This window comes from Callospermophilus lateralis, chromosome 2, assembly GCF_048772815.1.
Source record: "Callospermophilus lateralis isolate mCalLat2 chromosome 2, mCalLat2.hap1, whole genome shotgun sequence".
Lineage (NCBI taxonomy): Eukaryota > Metazoa > Chordata > Mammalia > Rodentia > Sciuridae > Callospermophilus > Callospermophilus lateralis.
In genome coordinates this window covers 107,014,933-107,039,416 of record NC_135306.1, presented here as the reverse complement: position 1 = coordinate 107,039,416, position 24,484 = coordinate 107,014,933, and the positions used below count along the sequence as shown (strand labels likewise).

General features: G+C 35.3%; 1 protein-coding gene across 3 annotated transcripts in view; it reads left to right on the top strand.

Annotated features, from left to right (window-relative positions):
• Nucleotides 1-22,437, top strand: part of Tbcel (tubulin folding cofactor E like) — a 57,114-nt gene extending 34,677 nt beyond the window's left edge. For 2 of the 3 annotated variants that reach the window (XM_076846259.1, XM_076846258.1), the window contains one exon: nt 18,453-22,437. In XM_076846259.1, the coding sequence (XP_076702374.1) occupies nt 18,453-18,771 (319 nt within the window). In that variant the 3' untranslated portion in view covers nt 18,772-22,437. The remainder of the gene's footprint in view (nt 1-18,452) is intronic. The other variant, XR_013090381.1, reaches the window with a different exon arrangement.
• The last annotated feature ends 2,047 nt before the right edge of the window (nt 22,438-24,484 follow it).

Sequence of the window (24,484 nt, the reverse complement as noted above, 5' to 3'; positions counted from 1 at the left end):
TTATGTCATTTGTACAGTATATTTGTTTTAGCTTTGCATATGTGATAAGGATGATTGGGTAAGCATTTGACAGATTCATTGGTTCCTACTCCGTACTTCCAGTCTGTTACAAGAAGAAGAAATACATAGAGAATTGTTTTCTGTCCTTGATGGTATAATTACCCTGCATGCCTTTATTCCTCTGCATCAGTTGGTTTAATACAAGGGCACATTTTCACCTACACCAAAATTGATCTCTTCATTTATATTTCATTTGTTTGTAGGATATACTAAGTTACGCAGTTTAGAAGATTTGGCAGATGTATAGTAGCTTCATGGAATATGAGAAAAGGACTGGAAAATAGACTCTTAAGGAAATATTAAAGGAATTAGGATGGTTGAAGAGAAATGAAAAGAAATGCTGAGGGCTACATGAGTAAATACTGTCAAGTGTATAAAGAGCTGATATCTATTGTTTGGTGAAGAACTACTTTTAATACTCTGTTCAGGTAAAAGACAGTATAGCAGATGTGATATAAACAAATATCTAGGGAAAAATATCTTCAAAAATAAGTTTCTAGGTCTTGGTAACAAAAATCTGTTATTAAAAAAGTTACTTACTTTTCTTAATGACTTTTAATATGAATACCTATTTGACAAAAGGAGTTTCAGACTAACTGTATAGAATTTAGGGCTGAATATGAGTCAAATTAATTGGACCTTCTGGCTACAAACATCTATGATTCTCATTCATTTTTATTCAACATATCTGTTTGTTCTCCAAACAGATATGTTGAATAAAAATATTTTATTTATAGAGATTTTAAGGGGATTGATATTTCTGTAAGGCTCAGCCAGTTCTGTGTAAAAAGATTTTGTGATATTATTAATAGTGTTTTAAAGTCTAAACATTGAAAAGAATTAGACAAATTAAGTAAAAATCTTAAAGGAAACTTTTAAAGATTAACAGCACAGCCATGTACTAGGAAATATGTATGGATAAAAAGGAATGTAATACAGTAGGGAAACCGCGGAATATTAATGGAAGAAATATTAATGGAAGAAATAGTATTCTGGCTTTGAGCATTAGTCCTTATAGTTTTTTTAACTTCCAGTCTGTTATAATAAAGATATAAAAAGTGAATTGTTTTCGTTCCTGATAGTATAATTATCCTGAAGTGCATTTATGCCTCTATACTAGTTGGTGTTCTTGAATGCAAGTCATAGAAACCACGTTTGATTAACTTTAATCTAGAGAAAATTTTATTGAAAGGATATTGGATATTAATTAGTAAACTGAAAGAATTATTAGGCAGAATTAAGACTGAGGCTTAGGCAGTATATTAATTAGCTTTCTGTTGCTGTGAGAAAATAGTTAGGATGAAAATATTTATTTTACATTGTGTCTGGAGCTCCTCTGGTGAGGCAGAACATCACAGCAGAGAGTACATGGATGGAACAAAACCACACACTTCATGGTGCTGGGAAGCAAAGAATTAGAGGAAGGGGACAGATACAAAATATACCCTTCAAGGACACTCCCCCTCCCCCAGAGACCTACTTCTCCAACTAGGTCTCACCTTCTAAAGTGTCTATCACTTCCCAGTAGTACCACCAGCTGGAGACCAAGTCTTTAACACATGAGTCTTTGGGGAACATTCTGGATCTAAATTATAATAGGTATCTCAACTTCCTTTAGCATAGAACATCATTGAGTCTGATTTTGATCATCTAACACCTACTGAAAGTAACTTTTGCATTCAGAATCTCAACAAACAGGTAGAACTAAAATTGTTTTTCCTTGCTAGTCTAAATCACTCAGAATCTACTTCTGTACTTATTTCCAGTGTGTTTGACCATATAAATAGCCAATGTCTTGTAATTCTTTTGGTGTTTTTATAATTAACCCCATAGAACATGCTGTTATCTGATGTTAGGGAAGCAGAATATATGTGAGGAACAGTGAAGCAAATAGGGAATTAGTTTTCTTTTGCAATGGAATTCCTTCACACAGGGAATTTTACTGTTTTTTCAAGCAAGAGAGGTACAACTTCATCAGACAAAAGAGGGTGGCTACCCTGCTAGCAAGAAGACCTAAATGAGGATTCAGGGTACTCCCAAGTAATAATCTTCCCATGTACCTCCATTTCAGTTCTCTCTCTTTTCTCTTTTCTAACTAATGCTCAATGTTCCAACTTTCATATAAGAGTCTCAATGTGGATTTAACTGATTTGAATCAGTAACTTGGAGCATCAGACCTTGTGCATTTTTTTTTTTATAACTGCTTCAACTCTGTTATAAGAGAAAAAGGTTCCTTTTCTTAATACTACCCAGGTTTTAGTCTGTGCCTTAGGCCTAATTTATAGGGATTTGACCTTAATTTATTTTATTTAAACTATCTTGTACCCATGGAATGGCAGGTACTGTGCCTCATAGTCTTAAATTCTTTATGCCCTTCATTCTTGGCAGCACTTTATCAGTCACATGCACATGACCACAGATGATAATTAGTTATTTTACTACTCCATGTCAAGGACTTGCAGAAGGTCTTCCCATGAACACTAGTAGCCCTTTCTAGGCCAGAAGCCAGTTCCAAGTTGCCCTTAATCACCTGAGGGTCTCTTGCCTATAATCCACTCCCTCATACCAATTTCTTAATACAAACAACAAAAATCAACTTTGGCCAACTTAAATAGGATAGAAATTTGATAAAAGAATAATAAATACTGTGTAGCTTACAGAATTGACAAGATTGGGGTATTAAGCCTTGGCAGTATTGATGGAAGCAAGGCACAGCCAAGATTTCTATATTTCACTTTATGAATAATATGCTTCTGATATTGATCATTAGATAGTCACTAGCAAGCTGCTGGACTTCATGGCCTTCAGACATTTGTAGTCATGCCTGTGAATTCTTGGTTCTTTATCTGTTGGTAACAATCTTGGTTAGACCTTGTGCCTTTTGCTTCTCTGAAAGATTTAAAACTCCAGGTTTGTGTCATTTTCCTATGTTATTGCTTTCAGGGAATAGAGAAAGAAAATATCTACTCTTCAGTTTTTGAATTCTTCTCAGGTTCCTACATCTCATGTATTTTGGATTTTTCCACCTCAATCAGAAGGGCATTCAGATGCCAGATAGGCAAAGTTGACATCTATCTACTACTGTACCTATTCTCTAGTGATTTTTCATATAAGTCTCTTGGTAGAATTATCCATTTGCCCATCAAATATTTTTCAAACTCTTGTGATGTGCCAGGAACTGTGTAAGGCACTTTAAAGGAACTATAACAGCATTCATGCTTATGACAATAATAAGTGATGAATAAGAACTCAAGAATTTTATTAAAACATATTCATTGTGAATTAAGAATAGTGATATCTAAATAGAGTATTAGTATTATGCTTATTATTTGTCTTCCAAATTATATGCATGATCTTTCCCTAACATACTAATAAATAATGAATAGCACAGTACATAGTCCGTAAAAGGTAGAAATTTGACTTTTTAAGTAATTCAGTGTCTCATACAGAATCACATTTCAGCTTCAGTTTCTAGGAAGTATGGAGGTTTCTGTTTATTTTGGAGAAAACATTTCTTTTCACTTGACCATGGGTTTTCTTTTTAAAATCAATGTTTGACTCAATTTTCCTGTAAGTGCTAACTTCTACAACATCCTTCCTTTCTTTTGATTTCATGAACTTTTCCTCTTTCTCTTTTTCCTATCTGTGCTTGTTAAACATGAAATAGCTCTACTTAGATGTACGTAAAAAAAAAAAAAAAAAAAAAAAAAGTTACTCAAAACGTCTTTGAGGGCATGAATAAAAGAGTCATTATGCTCAGCTGAATGTCCTTTGTGGTAACAGAATTATTCTGTGAGTCAGTTGGATTATTCGCATCTGTTTCTATGAGATTAGTCATTTTGCCAGTGGAAGTCTTTTAAGAATGATCCAGAGATTTACATATTCTGTTTTCCTATCTCAGAATAAAATGTTTGGGGGACTAAAGGGAGATTTTATATATATATATATATGTGTGTGTGTGTGTGTGTGTGTGTGTGTGTGTGTTTTCAGTGTGTCTTATAAGAGCTTTAGAGTTTCTTACAGGTGCTCAATGACCTTGTTATTGCTTTCTGGTAGGTGGTGTTCTTTAGCCTCCCTACTGTTACTGCTTTTGGTAATAGGGACTAACCCCCAAACTGAACAATCAGCCATATATTTCATGTTTACTTATTTTGTAAAACAACCAAAGATGAAAATTCTCTGTTTTCTGATTCTTGGCCTTTGGATATCATAGTGTTTCCTTTTCCAGGCAATAGGCTCTTGCTTTTAAAGCCTTGCTGTGCTGTCTCTTATTGGCTTGTGTAGCAGTGGTGTGCTGTTTTACAATAAATTCAGTGTGTGCTGCAGGTGGTTGAAAAGATGTCCTTGCTGAGTTGGTGATATTTCAATTATTAGAGCCTTATGCTTTACTAGGAGAACTTCTAGGAAATAACTCTGGATTCTAGCTGGATTTCAGAGGAGAGTTTAATTTACTCACTGAATACCTACTGTAAACCACGAGGTGCTAAGCCAGATGCCGGAGATGAAAGGACAGAACAGCAGTGTCTGCTCTCAAGAGACCTGCCATCTGGGCTGAGCTAGTAGTATTCTCCTTTGCTGGGTATTCTTCAGCTTCCAGTCTCCAAAGATGGAGTTACCCCAGCCTTCGTTTTTGGACCTCTTCTCTTCTGTAGTTATCCTTCATGTGTGTTTAGCCAATCCTGTGGCTTTAAATGCCTTCTGTATTCTAATAATTGCCAAATTTATACCGCCAGCCTTGACCTACCTAAAAATTCCAGACTACTCAACATTACCACATGAGTGTTTAAACCCATTGTGTCTAAAATCATACTTTGACTTTTGGTACCCTTCTTTTACCCAATGCTCCGCTACCGACCTGCTCTTCTGCAAGTCTTCCTTCATCTTCCTTAAACACCGAGCCATATCCCCAGCCCTTTTCACATTTTTATTTTGAGACAGGGTCTCACTGAGTTGTTTAGGGCCTTGCTAAGTTGCTGAGGCTGGGTTTGAACTTGCTATCCTCCTGCCTCAGCCTCCCGAGGCACTGGGATTACAGGTGTGCGCCAGCACGCTCAGCTCAGATTTATATAATATTTAACAAACCCTTTCCTGCTGCTCCTCAGATGTATCAAGCACATGTCCTGCTTAGGCTTCTCCCCTAACCCCCTTTTGGAATGCTCCAAGTTTCTCCCCCTCAGAGACACTGTATTAGAGATTTGGTCTCTGTCCACCCTATCTAAACATAGCATACCCTATCTCCTATAATTTTCTTAAACTACTTTTACATTTCTTATTATTATCTAAATCAGGCTTGACTTATGTTTCTGGTATATTGTCTGTAAGCTCTGCAGAAGTAGGGGTTGTTGCTGTTCAATACCTCGCTCTCTACCTGGGGCTTAGAGCAGGGCCTGATGTATAGCAGCGTTCAGTATAAACACTGAATATTTGTGTTATGTTCCAGGATCATGAAGGAGGGGGACTTAGGTCTGCTGGAAGAAGATTCTTTCCTAGAAAATGATTGAGTTAATCTGGTAAAGGTGAGGAGAGAATATTCTGGACAGATGTGAGTACTTGAGAAATAAAGGTGCAGAAGGATGAAATAACTCTTCATGTGTAGTCATCTGTAGCAATTTGAAGTGGAAAATAATGGCAGATAATGTTGGGGAGGGAGGTAGGCACCAGCTCAGACTATTAAATATTTTGGCATGCCATATGGGCAGAGGAAGACTTTTTCTTGTCTTTTGTTGCAAATTTCAAGTGGGGAAGAAAATCCACAAGAGGGGATTTTGGTTTGTATGTAGAAGGAGAGGCTGAGAGCGACCCATAGTCCTAGTCAAGAATTGAGACTTTAAAGGAGGATGTGTGTGTTGGAGGTTGCTCATGTCTTTTTAGAGAGGTACACAGTAGGAGTGAATATCTATTACTATTGAATTGGAAGTAGTTCTCAGAAAACACATGCAGGTCTACTTGTTTTCTGATATTTATAGCCTGGATTTCTCTAGGGTTATATAAACATCATTTAGAGAGGAAGAAACCTTCACATTTATGGTTCTGGTACATGTTTATTATTTTTGCCTTGCCCTGTATCATATGTCTTCCACACTGCCTTTATTTATTAGTTTTTCCTTGATTTTGTGTTAGCTTTATCTCTTCATTTCTTCTAAGAGATGAAATTTAAATAGCTTCTTTAGTACTCTGCTAATACACAGTCCTTCTGTGTTTAATTTCAAGAGGGAAAAGTAAAAAAAGGATAAACTTTTGTTTGAGAAATCAACATATCATGTATCTTTGAGTGCTTGATGATTTCTTTTTGTTTTGAGAACAGTGGGGCAGAGTAAATACATTGATTTGGGGTGTCTATTTTTTCAGACTTCAAAATTTTGCTTTTCATAAAGAGGAGTTTTAAGAAGTATAGCTTTAATAAACGATTGTTGAATGGAATGGAAAAAATCCTCTTGTCAGAGACAAAGTGGCAAAGCCAGAAACAGGTTTCTTAAAGGCCTTTCTTTGCCTTTACTTTCATTTGGTACCTTACTTTCTGTTTGTCCCTAGGAAATCCTTCTTTATGATGCCAAGGATTATATTAGGAATTCCTCAGATGCTTACTTGATTGTCAGTAGTGGTGTGCTTTTTGAAATATGGAGAGTGTGCTTTTCCTGCTTAAGACTAATGACTTTTCTAAATAGAGCTGATTGTATCTGTGTTATTGTGAGAGCAGGGCCGCAGCCTGTATTTGGACACCACCTCAATGAAGGCTCATTTTGTCTTGGATGTTGGAGAAATCCTAGTGTGCTGTGTCCGTTACCTCATATTCCTTGCAGACAGAGGACCTGCTGTTGTAAAGGAACATTCCTACACTGGACACGAATCTCCTGGGGGTCTCCATGTTGCCAGGCTCCATCATCCTCTGACAAGGGCCGTGACACAGCACTCCTCACATTCAGCTGCCAGTCTGATGAGAAACAAAAGGGGCATTCTCCTTGATGCACTATGGAGAGCCTCTGAAATGTTAGCTTTCCCTGTTGCTTACTGCCTTTGTCATTCCAATGACCTTGGACTTCATTTTGACTTCTTGCCACTTTCCCAGCCCAGCAGAAGATAGTCTGCCTTCCTAATCTTGATTAGGGTTATATATGAGTATTCGAATGTACCTGCAAAGGAAAGAGAGAATGGCAACCAGCCCTCCCAAATCGTGCTTTTGGGGGACATTTTCTTTGCTGCCCAAACTTTTGTTTTGGCCATGGCAGAAAGCCAGTTTTATCTTTTTTGTTGTTTGCTTTTTAGAATTAAAGAAAAAAATTGAAAAATACTGAGAATAATAAAATAAGAACATTTATATTCATTCCAAGGTTATTTTTAATTAATAGAAATAACATTATAATGATAAAATTGAAGTACCTTTTGACTTCTACTGTCTTTTTCCTTACTCCAAAAAATAACCAGTGTAAGAATTTAATGTATTTTTTATACCTCCACTAAATTCAAAGTAGGATTTTATAATTCTTTGTCAAGCTATATTATAATTTCCTCCTTTGTTGTTTTTCAGTCTGGTCTTTTCACTTCATATTGTGTTGAATAGTGTCAGAATTTGATGTCAAATTTATCAATCCTTTATAATTTATTCTTTTTTAAAAAAATTTTTACTTGTAGTTGGACACAATACGTTTATTTATTTATTTGTGGTGCTAAGGATCGAACCCAGTGCCTCACATGTGCTAGGCAAGCAAGTGCTCTACCACTGAGCTACAGCCCCAGCCCTATAACTTATTCTTAGTGCATCTTTTTAAAGGAAATCTTTTCCCTTCCAAAAATCATTTAAGATAATCTCTTAATTTTTGGTTTTGAAAGATTTTACATTGATGACTCTGAGCCAGATAGAATTTACTTTTTTTTTATAGTTTCAAATAACGATCTGAAGGTTCCCCCTTTCCCACCATGTGGATGATTTTATTTCTTTTTTCTTTTTTTTTTTTTTCTTTTTGTACTGGGGATTGAACCAAGTGGTGCTTACCCACTGAGCCACATGCCCAGCCCTCTTTATTTTTTGAGACAGGGTCTCACTTAGTTGCTTAGGGCCTCGCTAAGTTGCTGAGGCCAGCCTTGAACTTGTGATCCTCTTGCCTCAGCCTCCTGAGTTGCTGGGATTACAGGCATGTATCACAGGTATGGCTATATTTCATATTTTCCTATTAAATTAACTGTTTCATCTAGTTTTAAATTATTATAGTTTATCTAACCATACATCTTCAATGTCATTCCCTATTGAGAGATTCTTGCCAATGAAAAAATATGCTATATCAGTATTTATCTCTTCTTTTATTTCTAATAATCTTTATTTCTGCCTTTCCCTTTTATCTTGACTAGCCTTGCTAAATTATTATCTTTTAGTAATATTCTTTGTTTAAATACTTTTTAGTTTATATGTCTGAATTTTGACAGATAGTACAGTCATGTAACTATCTCCCAAAATCTCATACTCCTCAAACTTTCTACCTGACTCCTGTCCTCTGGCAAACACTAATTTGTTTTCTGTACCCGTAGTTTTGACTTTTCTAGAAAGTCATGTTAAGTGGAACTTTATAATATGTAGCCTTTTGTTGGTTGAGATTTTATTGATGTAATTATAAATTTATATGCATTTGTAAAATATAAGATCCCATGTACCCTTTCTCCAGTTATAACATTAATACAATATCATAATCAGGATTTTAATGTTGATACAATTGATCCTGTTTGATTTCTCTGGCTTATACTTTGTGCGTACGCGCACACTCCTTTTAGTTCTATATGTTTTCTTGTATATATAGGTTCATTTCACCATAATTTAACCATATAGAGGGCATTTGAAAAACATCTGTATTGGGATTTTAGTTTTTGTTTTTACAAATAAAATAATCTATGAATATTAACATACAGGTTTTTATGTGTACATAAGTTTTCATTCCTCTGGGATAAATGCTCAGGAGTGCAATGGCTGGTTTATGTGGTAATGCTGTGTTTAGTTTGGGTCTTAGGTCTTCAGTATATTTTGAGTAATTTTAATATATGATGCCAGATCAGGGGCCATCTTCATCTTAAGCTGCTGGGTATACAGTTTTCCCAACACCTCATTCAGTATTCTTGGCACCCTTATCAAATATGAGAGCTTGTTTCTGAGCACTCTGGTTCATTGACCTATATGTCTGTCTATATGCTAGTACCACACTATTTTGATCACTGTGACTTTGTAATACATTTTGAAGTCAGGAAGTATGATTCATCAGGTTTTTTTTTTTTCCCTCCGTTTTTTAGAATTGTGTTGGCTATTCGGGGTTCACTGAGAATTCATATGAATTTTAGTCTTTTTACCACTAAATATGTAGGGTCTTTTGTTCATGGGCTTTATTAGATTAAGAATGTTTCCAAGATTTACTTTTTAAAATTGTGAATAGGTGTTAGTCAAAAATAGATTTACTCAAAAGTTTTCTCCATAAATATCATACCAATTTCTTTATATAGTGAATTGAATTGATTAAATTTTTTAATGTTTAACTAGCCTTGAATTCCCAGAATAAATCCTACTTGGTGTTATACTTATATTTTAAATCCTACACCTATACACACACACGCGCGCGCGCGCGCGCGCGTGTGTGTGTATATATATATACATATATATATGAATTAAAGAGAATTTGAGTTGCTAATATTTTGTGAAGAATTTTTATGCCTATTCATAAGGGATATTGGTCTATGATTTGCCTTTCTTATAATGTCTTTGTTTTGTTTTAATATTAGGATACTGCTGACCTCATAGAATAAATTTGTAAACATTCTTTCCTTTTTTTCCTAGAACTTATATAGGATTACTATTATTTCCTTCTAAAATATTTTGTAGAATTTATCAGGAAATTATTTGAGCCTGATATTTTCTTTGCTGGAGATTTAAATTATGAATTGTTTATTTGATAGATACAGCATGAGTCATGTTATTTGTTTCTTCTTGAGTGAGTGTTAGTAGCTTGTGTCTTTGAAGTGCTTTGCTCTTTTCCTTCTTAGTTATTGAATTTATAGATATGAAGTTGTTTATAATATTCACTTATTATTAGCCCCAATGTGTGTAAGATCTTTAATGATGTCCCCTCTTTTAGTCCTAATATTGGCCTTCAATCTTTTTTTGATCAGAGGTTTATCAAATTATTAACCTTTTCAAAGACCAACTTCAGGTTTCATGGTTTTCTCCATTTTCTCTGCATTCCGTTTCATTGATTTCTATTCATATCTTTCTTAGTTTCTTCCTTCTTCTTGTTTTGGGTTTAATTTGCTCATCTCTTTCTAGTTTCTTAGGCCTAGATCATTGACTTGAGATCATTCTTCTTTTTTTATTATAAACATCCAGTTTTATAAATTTCTTTTTAAACATTGCTTTAGGTACATTCTATAATATTCTACATATTGATTTGATTATATATATTATCTTTTTTTTTTTAAGTACTGGGGATTGAACCTGGGGCACTTACCACTGAGCTATATCCCAGCTCTTCCTATTTTTTATTTTAAGACAGAGTCTTGCTAAGTTGCCAAAGCTGGCTTTGAACTTGTGATCCTCTGCTTTAGCCTCCTGAATTTTTGGAATTACAGCAATGCACCACCACATCTGGCTGAATCAAAAAGGTTTTAAAATTTCCCTTGTGACTTCCTCTTTGACTCATGGGTTGTTTACAAGTGTGTTGTTTGTTTCCCAGTATATGGGAATTTTAGAGTTGTCTCTTTGTTGATGATTTCTAGTTTAATTGTATTACAGTAAGAGAATATTTGTTGTATTAGTTCCATTCTTTTAAACCTGTTGTGGTATATTTTAGATGTTTTTGGTTTAGTCTGCATTCTGAAGTTATTGGGTGTGTGCTTCCTCTCAATCAAGTTGTTAGTGATCTTCAGGTCTTTTAAATCTTTGACAATTTTTTTGTTCTGTCATGTACTGAGAGGAATGTGGAAATCTCCAACTCTGATTGTGTATTTGTCTGTTTTTAACCTTTTTTCCATCAGTTTTTGCTTCCTGTATCTTCTGTGAATATATCTGTTTTTTCAGATACATACATGTTTAGGATTGTTATCCTTTTCTGTTGAGTTCACCTCTCCCTAATGTTTTTGCAGTTGTCTCTAACCAGCTTCCCAGATTCTTGGTGTGGGACAAGCTCTTATAATGGATTTTAGAAAGCCTGTCCTGCAAGAATTACAAAGATAGTACAGATCTAGACATTGAGGCAGCAACTAACTTATGCCATAACTGGTGTGGCCAAACTATCTTTTTTACTTCTTTAACCTAGACCCATTGCTCTAGAGAGGTATCCTTAGACAGTAGAACTTTTGCAGGTTTCTTTTTTTTTTTTCCCATTATTTCTCCAAGCCATCCTCACATCACCCAAATTCTATCCCTGCTTCAATCAGTAAACCTGGCTTAAGTTTTCTCTGTCCTGTGGACTACTTTTAATCTCCTTTGCCTCATAGGATCTGAGTTCCTGACTGCTACTGTCTGCTTCACATACCCAATAACAGTTTAGAGTCCAGTATTTTATGGTCCCAGCTCTTTGATCTGTATTGCTATTTATTTTCTGGCCCATAGAGATGCTCATCATTTTTAAGCCTGCATTATATCTTCTTGGATTTGGACATTTTTATATTTCATCTATTTTACTCTGAGTTTGGAGTAGAAGTACACTAAAATATGAACTTATAGAACCATTTTGTCCAAAGTCCTAATGATAATATAAATGCAGATTGAAGTCATTTTAAACTGCTGTGTGTTACTCCATCATCTGAATAGGTCACATTCTATTCACTCACTAGATAATTTTGATAAAATTTGATTTCAAGAAATAGCAAGTTGAAACATTGTTCCATAGCTTCATTTTGATGGAAAACTATATGAAAAATACTAAGTTCAGTTCAAAACACTTTGCTACATGTAAAATGTAAGAATAAATAATTCTGAAGGTAAGGAAATACAGACCCCAAAGAAGACAAGCAGGAAACATCTATGGCTTAAGCTAAGTAAGAGAATGCACTTTGAGATAGAAGATCATAAAGAGAAAAGAAAAGAGAATTCAGGAGTGAATTTTTAGGACCACCCACATGTAGATAGTAAAAAGAGAAATAAGAGCTCATGAAAAGAGATTGAAAAGGGACATTTGAAATGTAGGAAGGAGAAGAGAATTTCTAAAACAGTATCCATCATTTTAGTAAACCACTAAATGATGGGAACTAAGAAAAATGATAGCCTGAGAACCAGACTTAAATTCTAATTTCTACCCTTCTTTTCACTAGCTATGAGACTTGGGGTTAACAAACTAAGTCTCAATTATTGTATCTGTGATGATCTCTAAGGCTCCCTCTGCCTCCAAAATGTGATGTTTATGGGTTTTAATGGATGGAATATTAGACTATGAGAAAACTATTTCAGGAGAGTGTAATATCCCAATTATAGAATGTAAAGAAGGTTTCTTTGATGCACCATGATATGATACCATATCAGAATGAGAGAAAGCATACTATAGCAAAAGAGATTAGATAACAGCAATCCGAAGATATTTGGAATATAGTTTTGAATTTCTCATAATGCCATGGAAAATAAAATAAACTTAATGAATGTTTTTCTTTTAGTTACACTCCAATGATTTTTGTTCAGCCAAGTGAATCTTCAGGAATTTTTCATGTTTTATATGCTGCATTCCTTCAAGAGAAGAGATACATGTATTAGGGGTTAATTTTGTAGTAAAATAACTTCATTTAGAGTAAAACCTCTAGTTGATTCAGTTTGGATGTGCATTTGAGGAATGATAGGTTACCAGAATTGTTATTTTAAGTCTGCTACTTGGACCACCTGTAAACGCACCTCTTGGCAGTTGAAAGGGAATAAATAGAGCACTTCTGGGATGTGGTTTAGGCTGCTGCAGGAAATATAAATCTCATTTTTCTCTAGGTTACTCCTTGAGATTGTGAGCTGCTTTTTGGTGGGGCGGGAGGGGGGTGGAGGTATGATATTTATATCTGGAAACTTTCTGACACCAGAAATCACCTGATTCTAGGCATACCTATTTTCCAGTTTTCCTGAAAATTATGTAAACTGTACACTGTTTGTAGTATTTAGTTAGGATAGTTTATAAGATGACTCAGAGCTGAGAATGAGTTAATCTTCTATCTCTGACCATCTTTGGATTTTAGGTTTATCAGAAGTTTATCCTCAGATTAAGATTTATGGCAGAAACTTTCAGTCTTTTGTAAACAGTATGCCAAATATTCACTTATTCTAGTGTCATAGATGTATGAGTGAACTGTGGTTAAGGAAATACTCTCAGGTCTTAGAAATCAAGAGTGAAGATGGGCATGAGAAGAAAGAGGCATACCCCTCCCAAACATGACCTTATGGTCACATTTGGTAGGCATGCCATGGACCCGGAGCCCCTCATGGGTGAAGTCTTGCTTATTTACCTTGGGAGTAGAGCTAACTTAGCTCCATAAAGAATGGCTTCTTCTCCATTCCTCTCTCTGTTGGTGCCACCTCAACTCAACCCCACTCTGCTGGTAACCTGATTTTTAACTGTTCATGATTCAAAGACCTTAAAGTTGTAAGAAGATTTTCATTTAATAGGAAAAGAAAATAAAGCACAACCCCAGTCTGTATGTGGGTGGTATTCTCCACAGGATTTCAGCTAACATTTGGTTTCCTTTTATCACTTTCAGTTACCCATGTAGTCATGCCGGCCTTTATGCTGTGTGTAGAAAATTTTGTTTTGCCAGTAACTGGTCATTTTATGTTAGAAGGTCATAGTGGAGTGGAACAGAGAACTTCTGAACACAGATACAGTTTTATTGTATTTGATGATTGTAATCCATCCTTATTACTAGTAATTTTCAAAGTAGGTTTATAGCATTTTGGCCACTTCAAAATAAGGCTTAAACACTTGTTAATAACCAGATGAAGATACTCATTGGTAGAGTATAAATTGAGATAATTACCTTTGAAGAATACTTAGTCATCAGAAACCGTTTACCTCTTAAGACTATAACTTTGGGAAGACATTGAACTGTTCCTAAGAAAAGCTCTGGTAATGCAGATTATATAGATATAATTCAGTTTGAATGGAGTTTTGAGTAATGAATAAAATACCCAAGCTAGAAGACTAGAAAGAAATTGTTTTCTGAAATTTAACAAGTGCTTTGCAAAATCAAGACTTCTTAGATTTACTAGTGTAAATATAAGTCAAGCTGCTTAAAGACAAGCTAAAAATAAGAAAACTAGGAGTAAACATTATATAGAAATCAAACTTTTTAAATATAACTTTTCAGGGAACATATTCAGTGTGTAAAGTGAATCTCAACTTTAATATTCTTTTTTTCTATGTAATAGGGAGCTCACTTTCAGAATCCAACCCATATACTAAAATCTGCTGGACTTACCTGCAAATTGATAAATAAATATTTATTTTACAGTTTAAGCCAGTAGAAAGGGGAGTTTGGAAAATGATAATGGAGATGATACAAAATAAGGTTGGAAAGTTATAAAGGAGCCAGATCTTAAAGGACCTTTTGTACTCAGTGTATTAGTTTTTAATTGCTGCTGTAAAAAATTATTGTAAATCGTTGTTTTAGTGGTTTAAAACAATACCTACTTGTTTTATCCCAATTTCTGTTGTCAGAAGTCTGGGCACAGTGTGGCTCAGCTGGCACTCTGCTTAGGGTCTCACAAGTGTGAAATCAAGACATCAACATTATTAGAGGCTCTGGAAAAGAATCACCTTGCAGGCTTATTCAGGATGACACTTTCTATGTGACTTCCTCTATTTTCAGGCCACTAATTGTGTGTCACATCTTTCTTATACTACTAAATGGAGAATCTCTCTAGTTAGTAGTATAAGAAAGAAAATCTTTTTTGCGACTAACTGGAAAATCTGTCCTGCTTTAAGATTAGGCCCGCACAGATATGTAGACCATAATTCTACCTACCACAAGCATGTTAGAGTGAGGGCTTTATTCTGAGGGATATGTGTTTTAAGTAGAGGAGTGAGCTGATTAAATTTGTGTTTTATAATGTTCACTTTGGTAATAATTTAGATAAGGATTTCATACAGTGAATAATAAGTGCTGTCCTTGGTGCTGACCACATCACCTTAGATGTGATCTGGAGTTCACAACTGCCAGGGCTGTTGACTCCAGGAACATTTTGCTTGAATTTCAGTCTGGTAATTAGGAAGCCTTTTTCCAAGCTGTTCCCATACCATGTCTCCTAGATCACTATTTCCTTTGAAATTCAGGACTGACCGTGATTGATTGAAACTAAACCTCATCCACAGGGGAGTGTGGGAAATTCAGTTTTCAGCTTTCTGGTCTTTGCAGAACAGAAAGGCCTATCAAGAGGAGGCCTTTCTGTACTGCAGAATAGATATAAAGGAAGCTCATCTAGTTTAGGCATCCATAGAAAACCATAGCAATCCGTATATTAACAAGGCCTTGGATTTACAAGGCAATTAACAAGAAAGATGCATATAGATTTTTTTATTTGTTAAAATTAGTTATACATGACAGTAGAATGCATTTTGACATATGATACATGAATGGAGTATAACTTCTCATTCTTCTGATTGTATAAGGAGAATTAGTAAGATGGGTAATTGATTGAGAGAAATAGAGAGGAAAGATAGGAGTTCAGAATGACCACCTAGTTTCTGGCTAGGGTAAATAGGTAATGCTATTTCTATGAAAGACTGGTAGAGAAAATGGATGGGAGTAGCAATGGTTTCTGGACACGTTGATTTTGAGAAAATTCTAGGACTTCACAGTGTCCCAATTTGTAGACCATTTAATTTATAGGTACCCTTGCTCATTTATAGAAATGCATAATTTTGTCATAATTTTGTGTACAAATATGTTTGTAGTTGAGATTGGTTCCATTAGCTATAGTGTTAAGTATAAATGAGCCTAGGAGCATCATTATTATTATAAGTTGTAGTTTTTTATTTAAATAGACTCATAGCTTACCACTAGTCCTTTTATCTTATTGTTGAATAACTTTGTTTTTGTTTCCCCCAGAAGGACTCATGGGTACTCTACTCTCTAAGTCCTTTCTTGTTTCACAATAGCTGCTTGTTAAATTTCTTCCTAAACAAAACTGGGCTGGTATAATATTCTTGAGTCATCCGTTCTAATTTTTTTATTTGGTCAGTAATAGTGTTGTTGTGTTCTTCAAGTTTGTTTCAGTCTGTCTGCACTCTCCCTTTCCATCATGTTCTATAGTTTATTATATATCTTTTGAGCTCTTGGGTTGTTATATCCACACACTTATTTCTAGTCCTTCCAGTATTTGGGGTGCATTTTCTTCTTCATTTGTGTTTTCTTTCCAATTGAATTCTGCCTGTTTTTTACTTATTTATGTGTTCCTTTCCTTCATTCTTTTTGCTGTGATATGTACTTAGTTACTATTTCCTTTACAAAGTTTGAGGGCTAGGGTGTTACTATGTTGTCTGATTTTCTATAATCTGAGGAAAAACATCTGGATTTGGGGATCATCTTATATTTGACCACGTGACTTCTGCTGTCTTTTGAGGTTGTTTAAAATGAAATACTCTACTTTTACCTATTTGAAGGCATATGCTAAGAAATGGGGTAGGGAAAAGATACTTTTAGACTGTGAATCACTGCACGTTTTAAGATTGGCGCTGTGGACAACTTTATCTTTTTGTTTTTTGGGTTTTTGTTTGTTTTGGTTTGTTGCCTTTGCTAAAATCCCAACATCCTGACAGATTCAGAGGCTTTTTGTCACCTCTTCAGCCTGACGGACTCCTTAGCCCCTTCTTGTGCTTTTCTTTAAATTAGGAAGTGTTATCAGGACACTCAGGGTTTATCTCTTTAATCTCATTCTCTACGATGGTGTCTGGGGGTTGGATTCTGATCCTTGTTTCGCTGAACAGCATGGTGCAGAGCTTTTGGTTTCTTTAAAAAGGTTAGACAGTGAGGTTATGTCCTCTCTTCTTTTGTTGCTGCTGGTTATTTTTTTTAAATCTTTTTTTAAAAAATGCTATTTTTGTTTTAAGTCCTAAGAAAGGATTCTGAGATCTGTTTCATCATACCTTTTCTAAGAAGTCCCACATAAGTAGATTTCAGTCTTATATTTTCTAAGGGATGCATGCATTTTACTAATATAAGCTCCAGGGCAACCAAGATATAATGCTAATATTTTTATTTAGATATGAACTTAGGATTTACAAAATGTTCACTCATTGTTATTTTATTTAATTCTTTTGATTATCTTATAAAGAAAGAAGGGTGTGAGTTAATAACTAGTTTTACTAATGATGAAACTGAGATCTAAAAGGATTGAGTGTGTTGCCATGTCACACAGCTCATTACAAGATGGAGTCAAGACTCTAAAGTCAGAGTTAATGCTACTTTTACCGTGCCTTGTTACTCCACTTATAGAAAATTATTACCTCTATCTCTAAGCACAGATGTCTTACTATATCATTAATGTTCCTACAAACTTTATTATGACACTGAATTTACTGAGTAAAAGCCATGAAGTGAGAGAGATTGGAGAACAATCTTGTGTGACTATGGTATTCTGATTCATAATTAAACTCAGTGTGACTTAGTTATAATAAAACTCATATTAAGTCTTTTTACCACCACCACCCCAAATTCCTCAATAAAATTCTCCAAGGATGACTGTGAATACAAGATATTCTACTTGGGTAATTTGACCCTGTGGGCCCTATTCTCATTTCTATAATTTATTTTCTTCTTGATGTGTTTTGCTTTTTATTCCTACTTTAATGAACTTGTATTGTTTATTTTCCCACTTTTTTTCTTCCAAGACTGTATCCTTGACTTTTCCTACAAATTCCTTGTGTTACAGCTGAGGCCAGGCTGGAACATTTAAACAAGCTGGGTTCATAGCCAACATATGTGTTTTTGGCTACCCAAGACCTCAGAAACTGCTGACCTACTTCCATCATCCCATTTATTATCAAGGAACATATACTTAGATATCTTCCCTTGATGATGACAACTAAGAAAGTACATCACATGGAGAAGTTAGATTTTCTCAGTAATCTAGGTTCTAGGTTCTGTTTTCTTTCCAAATCCATTCTTATCTAATGTAGACCTGGTGACCATCTAAAGGATAAATACTTTCTCTCTCCACAAGGATGTGATTTGCTGTGGTTTCAACAGGACAACCCTATCAGGTCACAAAATCCACAAGAGTGATCCAGTCAATCTAGATACATACCTACCTATATAAAACAATAAATAGAGGAGGTAATATTAAAATAAGATATTGAGTAGCAGTATAGTTTACCTATAGTCTGGAAGAAATCCGTAGCTCATGAGCTAGTAGTTTAAGCTGACCCTTCTTTGTTTTATCCATGTTTTTATCCTTCTAGGTATCATGAACTGATAACAAAATATGGGAAGTTGGAGCCTTTGGCAGAAGTGGACCTAAGACCCCAAAGCAGTGCAAAAGTAGAAGTCCACTTTAATGATCAAGTGGAAGAAATGAACATTCGGTTGGACCAAACTGTTGCAGAACTAAAGAAACAATTGAGAACTCTAGTGCAATTACCCACAAGCAACATGCTCCTCTACCATTTTGACCATGAAGCACCCTTTGGCCCGGAAGAAATGAAGTATAGCTCCCGAGCATTGCATTCCTTTGGCATTAGGGATGGAGATAAAATTTATGTGGAATCCAAAACAAAATAACCTCTACCAGCCTTGTAAAAACACACATGAGGACTTCTTGCAGGGCATTTGGTTCCAATGTGGTTTTCTTTAGGAGGGAGAAGGTTTTTGTTTGTTTTGTTTTGTTTAGCCTTGGGAGGGGTTTTGTATTTTTTTTCCCCTGGAATGGGTAGGGGGACATTTTTTGGTATTTTCTACCACAGATTTCTTCGGCTCAGCCAGCAGAATTGGTCCCATATCCAGTCCATAAGCCCTCTCTCATGAAAGATGACAACAAAATCACCGACTTCTTACTGTGCTCACTAGGGTTTGTCTGCCATTTGGTCATCATTACCGTTAGGTATCCTCATAAAAATAGCATGAATAGCCTAGCCCCTCAGAAGGGTGTCTGACAGTATTTAAATTAGGAGTCAAGGACACTTCACAGGAAGGGCCATCACTTCTCTCCCACTTCTCCCTGTTTCCCTCCCTCTCCCTCCCTCCTTTTTTTGGTTCACTTTATTCACTTTGATTTGTGTCAGCACATGTTTACCTAATAGTTTTATTCTATTCAAAATTAACTTCTTATTTCTCAACTTGAGTGATTTTTCCTCCTTCATTTCTCCCTTTTAAAATAATTTTGAGTGTTTTAATAAGCATTTTTCAACCTGATTCTGATCTCAGGTATTCAGTAAGAACCTGTATCTCTGTTAGGATCTTAAAGAAGAGCAGATGGAGAGTCAGAACTCCAGGAAAACTTGATACTTTTCTGGAAGCATGGGCAGAGCAGTCTGATCTCTTTATGCTACTATCTCACTTTTAATGCCCCTCGTGTATTATATCAGCCATTACTTTCATAACATGAAACATGTTAGATTCCAGATTTATTTTATTTTTGCTTATGAATGTATTTCCCCATATCTTTCTTTTTCATTACTTTAAACTATTGGGAATAGAGGCCTGACTTTATGAAGAATCCAGTGGACTGCTGGATATCCATGCCAGGAGAATGGAGAATCAGCTAACAGACTACCCCTGGTGTGTGAGGGAATGAAGTTGGGAGATATGAGAGAATGAGCTTTGCGAATGTCCTGCCTCTGTCATCCATTCAAAGCCCTTGCTCTTGCACTTTGCATTAAAGTTGGGAAATTTTAATCAAAGGGAGGTTTGATTCCTAGTTTGTTCCTGGGGTTTTGTGATGTAATAACTCAACAATTCTTTTGGTTTTACATTTCAATTTAGTTGCCACTATAGAAGAGTAAAGTATAAATGTCAAAACTTCCAAATTGCCTCCAAGTCATATTTTTTGCAGAAGTACATTTAAAGCACTTTTCCTGTAAAAGCTAGCCACTTACTACTCTGAAATCTTTGTGCTGTTTTCCTATTCCTGTTTACCAGATATAGTCTCTTTCTTTAGTATGTCTTTTTTGGTCCACCATGTTTAGAGGTGGGAGACTTGAGAAACCCAGTTTAACTAGGGCAGAAGGTAGGCAGGTAAAGTACTTTTCAAAGAATGCAATTATTAGCTGGTTGCATTTGACCTTTTGACCTTTGTTATATAATTCAACCCCTCCTATAAACTTCATTTCTTATGAAATTTTTAGATAACTCTTGTAAATTCTTCATGTATGGGGAGTTGTGTTTATTATTGCTACTTTTTAAATTTTCCTATGCCATGTGGCAGATGTTTATTCTCTTAATGCACTTCAGGTTCAGTATCTGTAAAGCCTTTGACTCAGGCCTACTGAGGCAAATCTACATTCACTGTAACATTAAAGGTGGAAACCAAAGGGTTTGAGAAAGATGAATGAGGCCTATTCTCCTTCTGCTGTAGGCTGTATCTTTCAAAAATCATAAAAATGAGCAATGGAGATCCAGGCTGAGTATAGACAAGAACAATTATTTTGCAATCACATTTTCCTGACAGATTTTTGGAACTAGGGAAAAAAAAGTGTGGCAACAGTGTCATGAAGATTAAAACTATGGGTGCTTTGTGTTTGTGCGCATGAGTGCAGATGAGTTTGAGAGAGAAATTGTGTAATTGAGCCCATCGCTTTTGTCACCCTGGGAAACAGATGCACTCTTATTTTTTGAAGTTGAATGATCCCTGACTGTCCCACAGCAGAAGGTGGAGTGAACACTTATGCTTTAATCATAAGTGGAATGGTCACAATAAGATATTTTATATATGACAAAGTTTTATGAAATGCTTTTTTACTGTTAGAGACCTGTTTCTTCTGTTACTATAGAACACAGTGTTTATCAACTGCAGGCATAATCCTTTTATTATACAGTTGCATGTAAAGGGAACTTCTCATTTAATTCAGCTGACATGGGTATTTTTAGGGCATTGTAATTGATGGTTTTAATAATTGCTGAATAATTTTTGATTAAGAAAAAATCTAATACAATTACTGGTCTTTTAGAGTTACAGAAGTAAATGAGAAAAGCTGTTTGAGCATGTGTACTTATAGATTCATTTGAGTGGCAGAGTAAAGATGCTGCTTTTGAAATAAAATTGGTGCTGTGTAGACACTTCTAACCAAAATTCTTTTTATAACAGGTCCAAGAGAAGGAGAGAAAAGACCACGGACCTTTGAGTCTACGAGTTATACCTAATGGATTGTCCATAGCGTGTCCATATTTTAATGTTGACTTTGTTCAGATTCAGTGGGAGCATATTGACTTTATGAGGCAAAATGCTGTCATAGCCAGTATTGTAGACGCATTGCTTCAGGCACAGTGTATAGAATACACCTCTCTGAAACAAGTTCTTTTTGGTTATGAAAAAGGAAAGCAGTAATAAAAGAAAGCCAAATGAAAACCAAGGGTCCCTTTCTACATGTGGCTGCATCGCTGCTGAAGCCATAGTAGAAGTCAGTTTTTGAATATGAATTGTCGAAATATCCCAGATTGCTTTGAAGAAAAACAAGTACAGAGTCATGTCTTTATTGTTGAGTTTTCTGTTGTTTCTGTAGCCTATTGCCACTGTTGCCATAAATATATAAGAAAGCAGTAGAGATTGTAAGCACCTTGTTTTTGAAGACCTTTTTGTGAAAATTAAGCCCAAAACATAAGACCACTGTGTGTAACAGGGCTGAATGCTACAATGCTGTTTTTAAAACAAATTGTTGTTTGCTTTTAAAACTGAAAATTCAATTCTAATTAGATTTTTCAGCTATGTTGCGAAGCCAGCAGTGTTAGAAGCAGAGGGCACTTGTTGCACAAAGAGCTGATCACTATTTGAAGCACGCTGCCGATAGCTTTTAGTAACGCACGTGTGAGTGTGGCTTGCTACATGGGAAATGCTAGGCTCCAGGGCATGTAAAACATGAATTCAGAATACTAGATTGTTCTAAGCAATGTCATTTCTGTTTATGAATTTGATTTTTCCCTTCATTTCATGTTAGATTGAAAATGCAAACAAACTGCTTTCAAGAACACCCAGAAGCTATCTGTGTTGCCAGATGTGTTGTGAACACTACTATTTTCCATAGGTGCTTCCTTAAAATGTATGTCCATTGTAGTGATGGTGAGGGACTGGACTCTCTCAGGCTCTTTACTTGCCAGTTGTCTCCTGCAGTTAATGGAAATATATATATTTTATTTTAGAACATAATTTAAACATGAAGGTCTATTCTTTGCACTTTTTATTAATATATATAAATATATATAGATAATCTTTAAAAAATTAAAAATCCAAGTCCATTTTCTCTTTGTGTTTTGATTTTTTTTTCCTGGAGTGTTGGGTCAAGGGTATGTTTATTTTTATACAGCTAAAAGGGACATCAGTTCTGTGGTTGAGTGAGTTCTTTGGTCAGATGGCCTAAACTAGTAAGAGTCTGACCATTTTTATCAAACTTAATTGGAATTTTTTCTGAAATTGAAAATTGCAAAACAAAGATTTATAAGAAATGTGTTATTGCTTTTATGTTAGCAGGATTTCATGAACTTCTTTCTTAATGCTTCAGAAGTGCACAAGTATCTAATCTGTTTAAATTTAAGATTATTTCTACCTCCTATCCAAATTTTAAAGAATTGTGGTTTCAAATTTGTTAAATTCTACTTAATTACTGTTTATTGTGAGCTTCTCTGAGAACTTAAAGGTTGACACATATCTAGACATCGAATATCTATTGGATAAATAATGCTGTGACTTTCTCCAGTTATTAGATGCATATAAAACAAAAAGGTTGACCTTTTTAAAGTCACTTCAAATCTTTTGGAAAACAAGTTTCCATTTGGTCTTCACAACAACCCTATCAGGTTTGCACTGTCATACCCGTTTTCCTGCTAATGAGGAAATTGGTGCATGAGAGAGGTTTAGTAACTTGCCGAAACTCAAACAGTTGGTAAATGACAGACTCAAATTTAGACACAGGTAATTTGGTTGCAGAATCCAAGCACTTGACAGCTATATTGCAGTGCATGCTGCTGAAGTTTTCTTTCATACTTGCCCCCACTGTGCACACCTGAAATGTTAGTCTTTATGTTTCATTAAAACACTAAAATTAGGGCTGGGGTTGTAGCTCAGTGGTGGAGCATTTGCTTAGTGCGTATGAGGCACTGGGTTCAAGTTTCAGCACCACATAAAAGTGAATAAAGGCATTCTGGGACTGGGGATATAGCTCAGTTGGTAGAGTGCTTGCCTCATGTGCACAGGCCGTGGGTTTGCTCCCCAGCACCACCTAATAATAATAATAATAATAATAATAATAATAATAATAATAATAATAATAAAGGCATTCTATCCATATATAACTACAAAAATAAAAAACACTAAAATGATATGTTCCTCAATACCCATTTACTTAATTGATTTTCTCTGTAACAGAATCACTGATGTGGCTGATAGCTCTAAATATGCCCTCACACCAATTCCAGCATTGTGGAGCTGCAGTTAGTGCATATTATTGCAGTTGGTCATCATTCCTGCTTCTTTGAAATGCCACACTGGACACTTGTGGTGGGTGCTATTGAGAATAAATGAGGCAGTAATATGATGCAAGAAGACTGACAATTTAGTTTTTAACCTGAAGACATTCTAGAGCCTTCAGCTTGGTTTCAGTAGATAGTCAAAGGTGAGAGGGGCCACTCAGTTCCAACTCAGACTTGTGTCAGAGAGGCCAGTGTTCCAAGTGAACTTAAATTGGTATTTATAGAAGAAAGAAAAAAGAAAAAAACTAGTTTATGATCCCGTGGAGCCTTTAGCAAAGGTTTGTTATGGGAAAGGATGAGGCTGTCACTGCTGTTTTTCCTCCTTAACATTCAAGAGGGAGCTTTATGAAGAATATAAATATTGCTTACAAAATAGAGGGGACAGGTTATCTATTATGGACTGCAAGATCTAGCTTTGCCGAAAAAATTACAATACAGTTTCGGTTTGTTGACTCCTTCACACAAACCCCTTCCTCATCCTTGAATGCTTCTCACCCTAAGTCTTACAATTAAGGTTAAAAAAGAGGAATAAAGGAGGAAGACATTAGTGAATAAAGACCAAATAGAAAAATATTTCAAAAACATCTATGTTTGTGGGCTGATGTCAGCTCTACCACTGTGAAGAAGTAGAACAAGGACAATAGGAACTGCCTCAGTTGTATTAGAAATTTGTTTGCTTTAAATTATAATTTGCTTACAAAAAAGTCTTGAAAACATTTAAATTTAATTTTTAGATAACATTAACATGGTTCAAAAATCAATATAATGAATTCTCATTCTAATGACTCTTCATTTATTATTTTCTTGTGTGTCCTCC